Below are 18,104 nucleotides of genomic sequence, written 5' to 3'. Positions count from 1 at the left end.
GTGTGCGTTTGTGTGTGTGTGTGCGTGCGTGCGTTTGTGTGTGTGTGTGTGTGTGTGTGTGTGCGTGCGTGTGTTTGTGTGTGTGTGTGTGCGTGTGTGCGTGCGTGCGTTGGCGTGTGTTTGTGTGTGTGTGTGTTTGTGTGTGTGTGTGTGTGCGTTTGTGTGTGTGTGTGTGTGTGCGTGCGTGCTTGCATGCGTGTGTGTGTGTGTGTGTGTGTGTGTGTGTGCGTGCGTATGAGGGGTATTTTATGCCAGCACACTATACTTAAACGCCTAGAATGCGTCGCCTGTGCCAGCATAAAGTCTGATTAATAGGCGTGCTTACAGACACGCGTATTGCGAGTACACCAGATGACATGGGTGACGGGTGAAAAGTGGCACGAGCGAACGTAGTGGACGCCTGTGTGTGTGTGTAACGCGTGTACGTTAACAGTGTGTTACTCAGTGTAACAGTTCAGCTGTTACACAGAGTCTCAGCTTCATATGGTATTGTTTATAAGAAAGCACAACTTATAGATGAACTCCAAGCCCCCACAGAGCTGTCAGGATATTTCTATTATTTTCAGGCCAGTTTTTATTTTCTTGTTAACGAAATCTCTCTCTCTCTCTCTCTCTCTCTCTCTCTCTCTCTCTAGGTTTGAATGATATCGAATTGATATTTAATGATAGCAAGGGTGAAAGGGATAATTAAAATAATTTCAGCTACTTAAAAATAGTAGGCTAATAGTAAAGTGCAACGCTCACAGCCAGTTCCCAGCTTCGCCTGCGGACATACAGTTCATTACGCACCAGCTGTAATTAGGTAGGTTTACCTGCCTGCAGAAGCCGTAATCGCTGTCACCCCTGAATATTAAGTAGCCATGCGGACCTATCTAATGAATATTCAGTAGCCATGTGGACAGCAGTCCGTTCACAATATGATTCCATCGGACCTTATATCTACACTGTTTAACCCAATTCGGCACTTATGCACAGATCCATTATGTTTTACAGACATTCGTAGTTAACTAATGAGGTAAAACATTTTGTTTAAGCTGCATTTTGCTGACTTTCACTCCTAAAACAGGCTAATTAAGCCTCCGGTTTTGGCCGGAAAAACGTTAAGTTTATCTGGTACGTACGAGATAGTCTTTCTCTTCATCTATAAGTTGTGCTTTCTTATAAACAATCCCGTATGAAGCTGAGACTCTGTGTAACAGCTGAACTGTTATAGGCGTACACGCGTTACACACACACACAGGCGTCCACTACGTTCGCTGGTGGCACTTTTCACCCGTCACCCATGTTATCTGGTGTACTCGCAATACGCGTGTCTGTACGCCTATGTAGAATTGTACTTAACAGTCACGCGGGTCTTCATGTCACGTATTTGAGGCGTAGTTCACCCGTCACGCAGCCGTCACGTAGGCGTATGTGCAACAACGCGTGTACAGCGTCTGCGTGACGCCTACGTGACGCCTGTCTGTCCATTGAAAGTGAATGGAATTTACACGCGCACGTTAGACGTTTGATGTCATCGCATAGGCGCTGTACACACGTTTTAGTATAGTGTGCTGGCATAAAATGCCCCTCATATGCGTGCGTTTGTGTGTGTGTGTGTGTGTGTGTGTGTGTGTGTGTGTGTGTGCGTACGTGCGTGCGTGCGTGCGTGCTTGCATGCGTGTGTGTGTGTGTGCGTGCGTGCGTGCGTTTGTGTGTGTGCATGCGTGTGTGTGTGTGTGTGTGTGTGTGTGTGTGTGTGTGGCCTGTGGTGCAGCTCCAGCCTGATTAGGGGGATTATAGCTTTAATGGACTGGAGGGGACGGCTGACTGATTCAGATACTCAGCAAGATTTATGTTCCTATTCTACAGTAAGTGAGCACGGACACACACACACACACACACACACACACACACACACACACACTGTCCTTGGCTGTGACACACATTTTAAAGCGTAGGTGTGTTAATGAACACACAGAAAGACTTACAGTAGTGCAACACACACATAAAACTCAGGCTGCACGGTTTTATTTTACCTTCTTACTGTATTACGTTCTTCACACACACACACACACACACACACACACACACACACACACTGGCACAGCTATCTGGCCTTTGTCCACCAATCAATGAGGGAGCACTGCGGCGGAACCTATTACACACACACCACTGCATCTTGGAGAAGAAATGTGTTAAAACACTGGCGTCTAATCAATTGGCCTCAATGATGAGGCTGAGCCGCCTCACACGCTCACAAAGTTAGTGACAACACACACAGAGACACTTTATACTGAAACTCATATCTTTAGCTGCTTCAGAGGACACACACACACACACACGCACTCACACACACACTCCTGAAATTATAGTAAAGGAATGACCCACAAACAGAAGCACAATAATTGAAGTAAATCCTGTTTTTGGTGTCACAGTGAATATAAAAGGCAGGGAGACTTTAAACTCTGGATATCAATCAATAATAACTCTCAATCAATATGTGCTGTGTGTGAGTCTGAGTGTGTGTGTGTTTGTGTGCATGCATGACTAAATGCGTGTGTGTGTGTGTGCATGTTTGTGTATGTATACTTACAGATGTGTATGGGGGTTTTGTCATTTTTATTGTCTGTTTTTATTCTTATTTTTTGTAAAGCACTTTGTGTTGCATTTTTATGTATGAAAAGCGCTATATAAATAAAGTTTGATTTGATTTGATATTTGGATATTTTGGATTTTTGCATATGAATGTGTTACAACATTTAAACCAAATCTGCATGAGCAGATATAACAGGAGGTGAGTTAAAAAAAGACCCATATATGTTTGGGTTTTTTGGAAAACTGAAAATTTAAGCTTTTTGTGCTGTTTCAATTAAATAATCAATGACACCAGGGTTAAAGCTGATTGAAGTGCCACTATCAGCACTTATTAATACATAAAATGACACACACACACCCATTCATATACTTTGACTTACTATATTACAAACTGTCAGCAACTCTCTGTGTATATATACAGTATATTTCTTCTCATACACACACACACACACACACACACACACACACACATACACATTTATGCCGATATTTTAACTTTAAATTGCACTTTCTTAGGGTTAGGGTTAGGGTTAGGGTTCAATATTTGCCTCTAAAATGTAGTAAAGTAGAAGTATAAAGTAACATATAAGGAAATACTCAAGTAAAGTACGAGTAACTCTAAATTGTACTTAAGTTCAGTAGCTACTTGAGTAAATGTACTTAGTTACATCCCACCACTCCGGCTACACTGCAAAAAAAGCCAACTTGTATTTTTTGGCTTAAAACGTTAAAAAGATGGTAAAACTTGGAAATATAAATTACTGACATTTAGGGCAATAATGTAAGTTAGCACAACAAAGGAAGCCAGTTGTCTGCTCAAAAACAAGTTGGCTAACTGATGCTAGCAGCTAACTGATGCTAGCGGCTAACTGATGCTAGCAGCTAACTGATGCTAGCGGCTAACTGATGCTAGTGGCTAACAGATGCTAGTGGCTAACTGATGCTAGCAGCTAACTGGTGTTAGCGGCTAACTGATGCTAGCGGCTAACTGATGCTAGCGGTGCTGCTTGTTACAGCTACAAGAGTAGCCATTAGCGTATCAATGCTAACTCAAAATTGTGGTCTCAACATTAGCTGACATTTCATAGCGGCGTTACAATCGTGCCAATTCAGCACATTGCAGAAGTTAGCAGAAGTAAGGATTAAAAGTTATTACAATGTAAAATTATAAGATTATCAAAAATTTTGAGTTCACCCAACTTTTCTTTTTTTGCAGTGAAGGATCCCTGACAGTACTGATCTTGTCTGACGCAGTGAGAACTAGTTTTATTTACTTGTTGAGGAGAAGTTTGTGTCGTGACTTTCTTCCAGATAAGAACAGCATTTGTTCAGGTACTTAATCAACCCGGGACGTTATAGAGAAGACAAACTTCATTATATCTGATCAACACGGCCCTAAAAATAAAACTGCACCCTTTCCTCTTCTTCCTCTTTCCTCTCTTACTTTCCCTCTTTGTCTCCTCCCTCCTGCTGCATCCCTTCACCTTTCCATTATCCGTGACACAGGCCACATAAATCAAGCGCTCCCTCCACCTCTCTTTCCCTGCTTGTCCTCCTAATCTCCTCCTCTGCTCCTCTCCTACACAGCACATTGATTTCATTTTGCTCATTTTGTCCTCTGACACACACACACACACACACACACACACACACACACACACATGTCTTTGTGTAGTTGTGAGGACCACCACTTCCCCTAGCCCAACACACACATTTCAGGGTTTACCATCTCTGTTAGGACCTTCCCTGAAATTCATACAGATGATTAATTAAGGCCTTTAGAGGCTATCCTAGCATTTTCTTTGTGAGGACTGGAAAAAATGTCCTCACAACTACAAATGTCCTCACAATGTTGGTATTCTGCCATGGGTTGGTCCTCACAACTATATGAAGACAAACACACACACACACACACACACACACCACCTCCCTCTCTCTGTTATCCTGCAGCTCAGCCTCTCTATACGTCATGAGATTTGTTATATCAGACAACCTTTTTATTTTCTCCTCCTCATATATTTGGCTTTACCTCCGACACTGTCACATAAAATGAACACAGGAAATGATCAGCTTAGATACATACTGTCGCTATGCACTTTGTTTTTTATGCACAATGTTCATTGCACCTTATTTCTTTCACAGCACCAAACATTTTTATACTGTATATTCATATTTATTCTGCACTGGAATTCTATTCTACTCCTTAATACATACTCCTTCTTTAGACACTTTATTTTTTATTGTATTTTTATTGTATTTTTATATTTTATTGCTTGAAGTATGCCTAGGTTGTTCTTATTTAAGTGTATTGTTATTGTCTCTGTGTGTAATGCTGCTGCTACACTGTAATTTCCCAGCTTGGGATAAATAAAGTATATCTATCTATCTATCTATCTATCTATCTATCTATCTATCTATCTATCTATCTATCTATCTACACTGTCAAAAATGTTTGTAGAAATAACAGTAAAACTCTGTCAAATACATCAGAAATGGGGCGTAAAATTAAAAATTGTACATCACCGTATTAGACACTTTTAATTACCGTAAATCAAAGAATAGCACAAAACATTTACTTTTTTCTGTCATAAACTGGAAGAAACACACAGTTTTGCTGTAAAAATATGACATTTTCATGCAAAATTTATGGAGAAATACCATGATGTGTGATTGAATGACACAATTACCCTAAAAATAACAGGAATATTCAGTCTAAATTATAGTTTTTGCTGATATTTCCATTTAAATTTAGAATAGAAAATCCACTCACTTTTTTTTTTTTTTTTTTACCGTAAATTAAACAGATTATTTTTTTACAGTGTATCTATCTATCTATCTACACTGTAAAACTTTTTACTGTAAAATTACAGTAAATTACTGGCAGCAGTTTCGCCAGTAAGTTACTGTAAAACTTACAGTACCTCTACTCTATTATAGAAATACAGGTCCGTTTACTGACAAACTGTCTCGTAACGCAAAAAAAAAATAGCATGACATTTAAATGTTTAACTCTAAATTATGTTACAATTAATCCATTTAAACTCTATATTAGGATTACTGGAAAAACAACACATTGTGATTATTTCAGCCCAGACAAAAAATAAAAAAAATAAAACTTTTTTTCGAAAATAATGACTTTATTTTCCTGAAAACAGTAAATTCCTGAAAAAAAATATATAATTTTGATCGTTGGAATGCCTGATCAATCATGATAACTCCCACAATGCATTGCTTTCACAGCAATATACTGTACAATCATAATACAGCAAGTTACTGTTAGAATTTGACTGTAAATTTACAGCAAAGTCTTACAGTGTATCTATCTATCTATCTATCTATCTATCTATCTATCTATCTATCTATCTATCTATCTTTCTATCTATCTATCTATCTAACTATCTATCTATCTATCTATCTATCTATCTATCTAACATATGCTTTGTTGCTATAGTCAGAGCCGCCACCTGCTTTGTGTTTGTGTAAACCCTGCAGGGCCTTTTTCTAAATGAAGCCCCGTGATCTCAGGGAAGTATTTGCGATGCAGCGTGCGTGTGATGCATGGTGTTGGGATGTATATGCATCAGTCCAGCGGGGAGCGCCATCAGCAGAGGAAACACGCCGCAGAGTCAAACTTTACTGCCGTCTCTATTTGCAGTAATGTTTAAACTGGTGGAGCGAGTGATTCCTGACAGTGGGAAACCTCTGCAGCTCGGAGCCGCTGGAGCTGAGAGCAGATGTACATTGAGTCGTTCTGTCTTATCACTAAAACTGCTCAAATGGTCGCAACCCTTTCTGCAGCATAATGCAGAGTCATCAAAACGCCGCAGTGGCCGGTCAAAGACATGCACGACACACACACACGTTATATTTATGCCGATATTTTAACTTTAAATTGCACTGGCTTATGTCTTACATTCTCTTATTTTTTTATCTTGCATCTTCTTGCATATATTCTAAATATTTAATTAGCATTGATTGTTTAACCCATAAGAACCCACGGTGACACCCATGTAACAAACACTTTAAATATTCTACAACAGGGGTCTCAAACTCAAATTACCTGGGGGCCGCTGGAGGCAGTATCAAAATGACCAAAAAAATCTAAATTACTTAAAAAAGACACAAAAAGACAGACAAAATGACTTAAAAAGACACAAAATTACTGAAAAAAGGACACAAAATGACAGAAAAAAACGAAATTACTTAAAAAAGACACAAAAAAGACACAAAATTACTTAAAAAAGACACAAAAAAGACACAAAATTACTAAAAAAGAGACACAAAATGACCAAAAAAGACACAAAATGACCGAAAAAACACTAAATTACTTTAAAAAGACACAAAATGACCAAAAAAAGACACAAAATGACAGAAAAAAAAACTAAATTACTTAAAAAAGACACAAAAAAGACACAAAATTACTAAAAAAAAGACACAGAATGACAAAAAAACCCCACATCATAAATATGTTCTGCGTGGTTCACCTGGTCTGTGATATATCCCCCATAACTTTCCTTTATGGATAACTGGCTCTGGGTTCTTATGGGTTAAAGATCTAAGATTTTTATTGCCAACGACTGCTTCTCTGCAATTATTGTGCAAATATGAAAAAAAAGAACTTGAACTTCACTTAATCTGCATTGTTCCGTGTATAATGACGCAGCTTAAAAATATATAATTAAAGGGTCTTGGCGTTGTTCATAATCCACACGGCCACTAGAGGGCGCCAGAAGTCGTTTTACAGCTTAAACCGTTACAAACCGCGACCTTTTCATAATGAAACTGTTTGCATCATGGTTTGTATATGAGGAAGAGTTGGTCTCCTACAACAGCTTTATTTTTTCCCTGTGGATCTTTTTTTAAGGTCGGAACAAACAGACTTTGAGGTTGCATGATTCTGAGGACTTTTTAGAGAAAACAGAAAAGGAGTAATAGTCTGGAAACAACATTTTTCCTGACTCTCTTTCCCACATTTATCCCAACCTGGAAACTGCATGAAATCAAATTCCATACCGTGTAGCAGTATAAAATGCAAAAGTACTCGTTATGCAGAATCAGATTTCTTTATATATTCCAAATTTGTGAGCATATTCCTGCAAGATTACCTTGTAATGTGAACGCCGTTTGTCTGTTTTGTGACATCTTTGTGCAGAGTTTCAACATCTGTTAAGCTATTAAATGCATTAAAGTTACAGTATGTGATATTTCTGCATTAAAATGCCAAAAAACAAAGATCTGTTATATATTTTGCTGTAAATTAAATTAAATTAAGTTAATGCTCCGTTTCATTTGGTCGTCTGAACATCTGCTTTGTGCAGCATGCATCAGTCTGACAGTAGTTGTCATAAATTTATTTTTTATCCAGTTTTAAGCCACATTCTTACAAAACACTTTTAGATCTTGGTGGTTTTAAGCTCTATTGTTTAACCAAATAAAGGATTTCACATCTGAATCTGAAGTTATTAGAGAAACAAGCTGAGGAAAAACTTCTGAGGTCACCAAACTGCATCACAGAAACACAGATTTTTAACATGATATTGGCTTTATTCAGTGTTTTTACCCGTTTTAATCACAAGGTCTGTTTGTTTTGGAGAGGAGGAGACATCTGTGGATAATTCTGCTCTGAGAAAAAAAAACTCCCGTGATCCCACACTACTTTATGATGTCACCAAACTCCATCTCTTGTTATTGTTTTGATTGACAGACCCTAAAGAGCAGGAAATCACTTATTTTGCATTAAATGTTTTACTCTATCTGTACTTCCTGGAGCAGATAACGCTCCCCAACCATCAGCTCTGCTTTCTGTCTGAACGTCATTACCTTCTAAATAAAAACTTTTATATCATGGTTTGTTTTAACCAACTGTCAAGCTGCATTTAGATATTTTATTCGCTTTTCTTTCCTTCTTTTCTTTTAGTTTTTTCTCAACCCTCTGTTCCCGTTTTATTCTTGAAACACTGTTTTTTAGAAGTGCTACATAAATTAAGTTAATATTATAGACAACATAATGTGATCCAGTCTCCAAACCAAAGATCATCTGATGAGATAAGGAGACAGAAGTTTATCTATCTTGATGGGATCAAACCAGCTGGCTCAGGGGTGTCAAAGGGGAGCTATGATAATAATAATAATAATAATAATAATAATAATCCATTTTATTTATATGACCTCCTTCCCTAAAGTGCCTCTAGAGTGGTGAAAACGAGAGGAAGTGGCTTATTGGCTGCCCTTTACACGTGTAAAAAATTATTTGGTGCCCCTTCATACAAGGAATTATGATGATGATCCCTCTAGTGCAAGAAAATTTGATAACGTGCCTTAATGACAGCCCTTCTAGTGCCCTTTTTCGTGTCTTGGTGCCTCTGTGGTTGAAAAAGCGCGTGAAAGTGCCTCTAGAGTGGTGAAAATGAGAGAAAGTGCCTTATTAGCTGCCCTTTACACATGAAAAAACTTACTGATTGCCCTCTAGGGAGCCCCTTTAAACAATAAATGATGATGATGTGCCCTCTTTAACTTATTTCATCATACATGATGCATCATAGCTTTTTGCTTGCTGGTGGGCCCCATGTTGTGCAGAATGGGCCCTTTTTTTTTTCGTCACCGCCCTTCTAACAGTCTGAGTCCCCCACTGTATCAGGGTGGCGTGACGATGACTAGTGCATGGTGTGACTCACCGTAGTGTGGGATGATGGCCCAGGCCATGGCCGAGGCGTAGATCCCTCCGATCATCCAGAACATGCACAGCCAGCTCAGATGCTCTCCTCTCTTCTCTCGAGCCAAAACCTCCGCAAAGTACGAGAACACGATCGGCACGGCTCCCCCGATCCTGCACACATGTGACAAAGTGCTGCATATAACTGAGGAAAACAACTTTTGATTATGCAAATATACTATAAAACATTCTGACCATCAAGGAGAAACTTGTTGCTTTAAAACTACCATAAAATTATATATTGATATATAATATATTCCACTTTCACAAACTTGTTTTTTGACTAATATAAGCCCTGATCATAATTAGCAAATAGTCATATATCTTTAAACAGTGCCACTGTAGTTTTATAAAACTGAATTTGTTACTGTTTTCTAAATGCTAGGGAGCTTTTTTTTTTTTTTTTTTGCATAGTTTAGTTATAATTTATTTTGATGCATTGGATCAAAACTGCATTGCTCTATAAAATTGCATCATCTTGGTGGAAACAAGGAAAATACCATGAAAAAAATGTTAAATCTGGTGGGAAAAGTAAATTAATTAAATTATAAAGCCAGATCTCTAGACTGAAAGCCTGGGTTTCAATGGAGACAGTTTATTATTCAGTTATTATAGGAACTTGAGAGGCTGAACACCCAAAATTAGAAAAAAAGCAAGAAAAAACTCACACCTTTGCCAAATGTATATATATAATATGCATTAATGCAGCCAAAAATAAATAATAATAGTGGGCCAAAAGAAGTCCCTGAGGATGCATAAGAGTTAACATTTGTTAGATAAAAAAAAGTCTCACTTTATATACAACTGATCCATATTAACCCTTTATCAGTTGAAGAACTATGTTTGGTAACTTCAGTGGATATCAAAATGGGGTCGAGAAAAAAGTTGCAAATTTACTAGATTAAAGTGGCACATCTACAATAAAAAAAAGTTGCAGATTTAAGAGATTTAAAGCGGTGAATCTGCGAGAAAAGTAGCTTTTTTCCCACTTCTTTCTCATAAATCGGTGACTTTTTTCCCACACAGATTTGCTACTTTAAATCCTTTAAATCTGCAACTTTTTTCTTGTAGAGCTGCCACTTTAATCTAGTAAATTTGCAACTTTTTTCTCGAAATATATTTTTATTTTGGATATCCGCTGAAGTTACCAAATACGGTTCTTTGCCTGATAAAGGGTTAACACAATCACATAAAGTCCTATTAGTTATTCTGTCAGCTGACATCAGCAAGGTGTCAAACACAGTCAGCAGGAGGCACCATCTGTGTTTCACAGCTACACACTGTCACACAGAATCAGCAGAGAAAAACAACTAAATGGCTAAAAAACTGTTTGACAAGTGAGTCAATCCTCCACAGAGACATCTGTGTCGAGCTCCACCGTCCAAGTGGCAAATAAAAAGGACACAGATGCTGAATTCATGTTTTCATTGTTGTTGCATATTTGTTTCTACACTGCAAAAAAAGACAACTTGTATTTTTTGGCCTAAAACAGTGATTTAAGTTGTTAAAACTTGGAAATATAAATGATTGACATTTAGGGCAATAATGTAAGTTAGCACAACAAAGGAAGCCAGTTGTCTGCTCAAAAACAAGTTGGTGAGTTGTTGTTACTTATATCTTTAAGTTGGGGTTCACAACAAGGGACAATAGTTCTGATAACTCTTATTTCTTTGTTGGGAAATGCGGGGATCACATTGATTAAGAGTCTTTGCACAAAAACAAAAAAAGGTGCAACAAAGCAAACTTGAGGAGAAAAAAATGCATTTTTTCATGTTCATATGTAACATTAGAATAATTTTTCTTTTTTAAATTATGCTGAATGAGAGCAGAGGAGCTGAAATTGGAAGGGGGACTTGGAACTTGAGCAGAAGATGTTTCTATGTTTCTATGTGGTCCTGCTGCATGCATTTTCTCATGTTTTTTCTTAATAAAATGCTAGTTTCAGACTGTAAAAGTGGAGTTTAATAGTGCTTTCTGAAACAGAAGGGGGGGCATGTCTCCTGAGTCCCCCCCTTGTAAATTACAACCTTGAACACAGGAGAGAAAATAATTCAGATCAGACTCAGAAAATGGATCACCAGAATGTTTTTTCTCCCCTTGCTTCAGCACAGAGCAGCCTGTTATGGTTTTTTCTTACATTTATTAATATAATCTGAGGTTTATGATGAACCAGCATGAGATTAAATCATCACTGCTGGTCAGGGTATAAATGTACTGCTCCATATAATTTACTGTATATTGGCTTGCTCAGTGGCTTGAAGTTTGATATGTCGCTGACGTCTTTGAGTCATATATGAGCAGCGAGGTCAGACCAGAGAGGAGGCGTGACATTTATCAACGCCGTGTGCAGCCGACCACGCCAACAGATGTTCATTTAGTGTGCGCCGCCCGTTTCTGCAAACGTTTTTGTTTTTGTCTCCCCGTCACCAGTGGTGGAAAAAGTATTCAGATCCCTTACTTAACCCATTAAAGCCTGGAAAGCGGATATGTCGTTTTGTAGTATTTGTATTTTTTTCCACCTATTTTCAGTCTCTTGGACAATTAAATGCATCAGAATACATGTGGGAGTGTTGCAATGCAACATGAGACTTTTCCAGAACTTTGAAATCATCACCAAAAAAAGACACAAAATGACCAAGACACACAATTTCCAAAAAAAAACACAAATTATTTTAAAAAACCACAGAATTACCCAAAAAAGACACAAAATTACCAAAAAAAGACACAAAATTACCAAAAAAGACACAGAATTACCAAATAGAGACACAAAATTAACAAAAAAAGGACACAAAATTATTAAAAAAGACACTGAATTACCAAAAAAAGACACAAAATTATCAAAAAAGACACAGAATTACCAAAAAAAAGACAGATACAATTACTAACAAAACTTCAGGTTTTAGGGGCTTAATATGTTTACTGAGACTGGGATGTTTACACTAGAACCAAAATACAAAACACCCAGAACTGTAAGAGTTAATAACCTTATTGGGGCTGAGATGATAAACCAAAGGAAATAAAGGAAACATTTATTATGACCTCTTTGAATCTGGCACCAACACATAGCCCATTACAAAAAAACTAAAACTAACACTAAAACTAATAAAAACTAAACTAAAACTAGAAAACTCACTCTAAAAACTAACTAAAATAACTGAATTTGAAAACAAAAATTCACAACAAAATTAAAACTAAAACTAATGAAAAATCCAAAACTATTATAACCTTAGGAGGGAGGAGCCTTCAGTGAGGAGGATGGAGGAAATATTGAGGAGGAGATGAGAGTGAACTCACCCGAAGCCGGACACCATGCGGCAGAGCAGGAACATGCTGTATCCCTGCACGAAGGAGGACAGGAAGGCGAAGAAGCCGTTGACAGACATGGATATGAGCAGACACTGTTTACGGCCCAGCTTGTCCGACAGGCCGCCCCAGAAGAACGCTCCGAACATCATCCCCAGGTACACGATGCTGCCTGCACACAGAGAGACGCAGAGCAAGTCAATAATCTGGAGCCAGATGTTTGCAGAAAAGTTAATAAATCACAAAGTGCAGTTTCCTCCAAAATAGGAGACAGTTTGCATCATTTATGTATCCACTTAGTGATTCAAATTCAAATAAATGTCACACAAACAAACATCTTTTTACATGAGAAGCACACTGCAAAAAAAGAAAAGTTGGGTGAACTCAAAATTTCAAGGCAACAAACTTCGATAAAATTTTAAGTTGGACAATTAAACTAAATATTTTAAGTTTCGTTTTTGAGTTTGCTCAACTCTGAATTTCTCTGGCACGATTGTAACGCCGCTATGAAATGTCAGCTAATGTTGTGACCACAATTTAGAGTTAGCATTGATACGCTAATGGCTACTCTTGTAGCTGTAACAAGCAGTGCCACTAGCATCAGTTAGCCGCTAGCATCAGTTAGCCGCTAGCTTTCGCTAATGACCAAATTTCCCAACAAAGAAATAAGAGTTATCAGAACTATTGTCCCTTGTTGTGAACCCCAACTTAAAGATATAAGTAACAACAACTCACCAACTTGTTTTTGAGCAGACAACTGGCTTCCTTTGTTGTGCTAACTTACATTATTGCCCTAAATGTCAATAATTTATATTTCCAAGTTTTACCAAATTAAATCACTGTTTTAGGCCAAAAAATACAAGTTGGCTTTTTTGCAGTGCAGGGGAAACTGACGTAAAATATTTAACTTTTTTTTACTAAGATCCCTTTGATTAAGTGGAACATTTTAAAGTTTAAATGCCCTCCGGTGCACATATTATGTAATGATGACAAGGTTTATAAATTACTTTAAATATTTAGCATGTGTGCTTTGCAGTTTCTTGCTGCTTATTTGCCAAAAAATACAGCAATGGTGATAAATCTTTGAGTAGCTATAAGCGATATATGGGTCAGAAATTCATCAATATATCTATCAGAGGATTTTCTTCTTATAACTAGAAGGGCTCTTGGAGAACACAGACCTCTGCCAAAGCTATATACTTGCAATGTAAATAAAAGTGAAAATAATGTGTCTTCTACCAACATTTTGTGAGTTCTTCTCTGACCAATGCTGCAGTCTTCCAACAAGTTTAATGAAGATGTGGCCAGTTGATTTTCTGCGATCCTTTTAACAAAAGTTATACTGAATCCTTGGAGGTAATGAGAACAGTTGTTGTTGAGAACACAATATCTGTAAACGCTCATTCACCCGTTCACACACACATTCATACTGGGGGCCAAGGCTACAGGGTACTGGTGCCACCTGCCACCATTGGGAATTCATTCACACACCAATGAACGCAGCATCGGGAGCAATTTGGGTTACATTATCTTGCTCAAGAATACTTCGACATATAGGCTGCCATGGTTGGGGATCGAACCACCAACCTTCCGTTCAGAAGACGACCCACTCTACCAACTGAGCCACAGCCGCTACAAAGCTATATATCCAGTACACATGAATAAAAAAAGCACATTAATCTTGTGTCAGATTGGTTTGACACCTGCAGTTATTAGTGGTGTATATTGCATTGGTGTCACACACACACACACTCTCAGACACACACACACACATGCATACAGAGCTGCAGTCAGCTGCTAAACGTCAGCTGGAGCATTAAGTGGTTCCTTCCAAGTGCATCAGTGGAGTAACAGACGGAAATTGGTTCTGTTATTTCCCGGCTATCGACAGAATGCTGAGAGGTCACATAAAATCAGTCTGTATAAATAAATAGCGGCGCTGCCATCCATCGATTGCTCGGCTTGGCTCGCAGCAACAACACTGTACATCAACTCTGTGTTTGGACTGGACTGAAGGTTCACTTTTCCATTTCACAACTCTAATTATAAGCGTCTTTGTGACTTCAGCCGGGTCGGGATCTGGATCCACATCACATTATTACTGTAGAGTGTAAAAGGATTAAGTTACAACAGCTGCTCAGTGTGCACACACAATAATGTGCTTCTATAGAGGTTCATTCTGTGTGTTTGCATTTCATTTATCTATTGACTGGTGTTTAATACGGTAATCTGATATGTGGTCAGTAAAAGCCTCAGATCATTTACTGTAGTAGTACTGATACCACACTGTAAAAATACTCAAGGAAAAGTCCTGCATTTAATATGTTATATGGCAGAAGCAGGAAAAAGTAGATAGTAAAGATAGTAAACTACTATGCATTATATCATTAGATTATTATTTAGCATGCATTCATGTTAAAGTAGGATTTTATAGTTATAGTTGGCTGAGCTGAAACTCATTTAAATAATCATCAGTTAACTGATTATTTCCATTAGATTTAGATACTTTATCACAAGAACCAAGAGTTTGTACACACTGTACTGCTACAGAGCTAACTGTTAGCCTGTTAGCACATACACACTGTACTGCTACAGAGCTAACTGTTAGCCTGTTAGCACATACACACTGTACTGCTACAGAGCTAACTGTTAGCCTGTTAGCACATACACACTGTACTGCTACAGAGCTAACTGTTAGCCTGTTAGCACTAGGCTACTCTGACTATCTTCTCCTCCCACCTCGTTCCGCGCCGCCAGACTGCTCTATGAAAGGGCAGAACATCATGCCTTCACTATGAACCCTATAGAGGGATAGAAGCAGAAAGTGGCATAACAAGAAAAGACTCAAGTATCTCAAATTTGTACTTAAGTACTTGAGTAAATGTACTTTGAACGAGTCTATCTGGCAGCTGATGTTTGCTAAAGTGACTATCAGTGAAGTGGAGCATTAATTGACCTCGGAGCTCTGCTTTTAAAGTCCATTCGTCTCTCGCTGCTGCAGGAAGTCGGGGTCGTTTCTCTTCCTGTCCCGGCGCCCTGCACCACAGAGGGAGGGGGGGTGGAGGAGGGTGGAGGAGGGTGGAGGAGGGTTGTCAGGCCAGTAAATAATCCACTTTACTCTAATAAAAATGCTAATGCATTTGGAGGGGGGAGATGCGATTGTTTGACGAGGCAGCACCAGAAAGAGTGCAGACAGAGGAAAGGAAGCCTTTTCTTTTTCTTTTTTTTTCTTCCTCTGTTTTTTTCTCTCCGTGTTTGAGGTGATGGGACAGATACACTGAAAGTAGAAGGTCTTATCAAGCTGCGCAGACATGATGCTGAGAGCTGGTGATTCATTACAGGTGACAGCTACTGGATCTATCTATGCACAGCTGCTGCAGAGGAGCCTCTCCTCCTGGCAGCACCATATAAAGAGAGCCACTAGTTCACTAATATCAGCGTGAATATCAAAACGGCTGCATTCTGCACAAACTGGAGACATCTCCTGATCGCTGTCGCTGCACACAAACAATGCATGTAGTCAAGGAGATGCTATCTAAGATGTAACAGCAGCTCATTTGTTTTATGGCTCCCAGAACACTGGGTGTGTAGCTGTAATAAAGGGGGAGGGGAGTCGGGGGTGATGGGGCATTTGAGACGCATTATGAATCTTTCTGAGATTGGATTTGTGATTTCCTGCAGGGTTCAAACTCAGGTCACACCTTAAAACCTCCACCAGCATTTAACATTGCAGAGCTTTTATGTAAATGAGATAGGGGTCAGCAAAAGAAGGGGGGCACAGGAATAAAAGCAGGAATCACACTAACTATTACAATGCATTCTGGGTAACACCATCACAAACGGACAGCTCCAGGTAACTTCCCCACTTTATAATAATCTTTACACCAATGATCAGTGGTGGAAAAAGTATTCAGATCTCTTACTTAAGTAAAAGTACTGATACAACACTGTGAAATTACTCCACTACAAGTAAAAGTCCTGCATTCAAAACTCACTGAAGTAAAAGTACAGCAAAATGTACTTAAAGTATCAAAAGTAAAAGTACTCATTATGCAGAATGGAACCACTCAGATTGTTTCATATTTTCTAAAAAATATTGTTGGATTATTATTATTTTTGATGCATTTATGTACGGACCGCTTTAATTTTCCCAAGGTAGGGCCCATTTTAACTACTTAATATACTCTTATGATGTTCAATTTAAAACATGTTAACATGTTAGCAAACATTTCATATTAATTATTTGTTTATATGTTTTTATGTTAAATCTTGAACTGAAAAGTAACTAAAACTGGCAGCTAAATAAGTAAAAGGTACAATATTTGCCTCAAAATGCAGTGAAGTAGAAGTATAAAGTAACATAAAAGTTATGTATAAAGTGCATAACAACTGGTCCGGTCTGCAGACTACCACAGAGGTTACACATAGAGACACACAACCATTCATGCTCTCATTCACTCCAACGGGCAAGTTAGAGTCACACATTTTAATATTAACCAGTGGGAGAAGGCTGCAGGATCCACTCTCATACATGCAAACACACAGAAGAGCTGCAGGCTGGATTCGAACCTGTGACCCGTTGCTGCGAGGCAAAAGTGACAAATGACAAATAATTATTCCCGTCCCAGTCGTTAGCATCGTGGTTTCAGGCTATTCACATATAAATCAAGCTGACCCGCATCTAAAACCCTTTAAAACGCAAAATCAATACAGGTTGACCCTCAGTGTGACAGGGCTAGATGTGATGATGATGATGATGATGATGATGATGATACTTTATAGTCAGATCACATCTGAAAATGTTCTTGTATCACAGTACGCCCATTTGCAACATCAACAAGGACAAAAGTTTGACATACAATTTAAGAAATACATTTAACATAACAACTCTAAAGACATTAAATGTGTATTTGATCTGGGATTAAGCTCCATATTTAGTTTAAGGATTAACTGGTGCACTAAAGAGTTCTTTAGTCTAATTTTATTAAATCTTGGAACCGTGTTTGTCCTATTTTGATAAATCACATGGAGTGTTCAGGACCTGGTTAGGATCAGAGACAAAGCTGGTATCCAAACTGAATAAGTTCTTTTGGTAAAATTATTCATACAGTTTATAAAGGGTTCACCTACGATCACTGACCAGATGTAGCCTGGCTAACACCAGACTAATCTCAAATGAGATCTAGTCTGGAAACCAGCCGTTCATTTCTCCGTAGAGGAGGTGTGGTTTACGATCCTCCGGAGCCGTTTATTGGACGCTTAGAATGTCTATCAAAGCGTCTGTAGGTAGCTCTTAGCGTCACGGTAGCGCCGGTGATCTGGCTACGAGCCGGGGGACAGCGGAGCCGCTGAGAGACCTTTCGTCTTTCAACTTTCTCTCTAAACTATTTAAAACACCATCTACAGCTAAAGAGAGTTTCGCGTCTGCAGCAGCCATGTTGGATCCGTAAGAAAACTACAAAACTACAAGCTTCTGTCTGCTGAGAAGTACGCGTCATCGTCTTGCCGTCCC

General features: G+C 38.5%; 1 protein-coding gene across 1 annotated transcript in view; it reads right to left on the bottom strand.

The window, feature by feature from the left end:
- LOC131992505 (synaptic vesicle glycoprotein 2C-like) overlaps positions 1 to 18,104 on the bottom strand; it is a 69,726-nt gene that overhangs the window by 25,636 nt on the left and 25,986 nt on the right. The window contains exons 3-4 of the mRNA XM_059358109.1: positions 12,584 to 12,764; positions 9,252 to 9,403 (exon numbers count right to left, since the gene is read on the bottom strand). Coding sequence (XP_059214092.1) covers positions 9,252 to 9,403; positions 12,584 to 12,764 — 333 coding nt within the window. The remainder of the gene's footprint in view (positions 1 to 9,251; positions 9,404 to 12,583; positions 12,765 to 18,104) is intronic.

Source organism: Centropristis striata, chromosome 19 (assembly GCF_030273125.1).
Source record: "Centropristis striata isolate RG_2023a ecotype Rhode Island chromosome 19, C.striata_1.0, whole genome shotgun sequence".
In the NCBI taxonomy this organism is placed as follows: domain Eukaryota; kingdom Metazoa; phylum Chordata; class Actinopteri; order Perciformes; family Serranidae; genus Centropristis; species Centropristis striata.
Note: the sequence above shows the minus strand (reverse complement) of the source record. Positions and strands in the feature narration are given on the sequence as shown.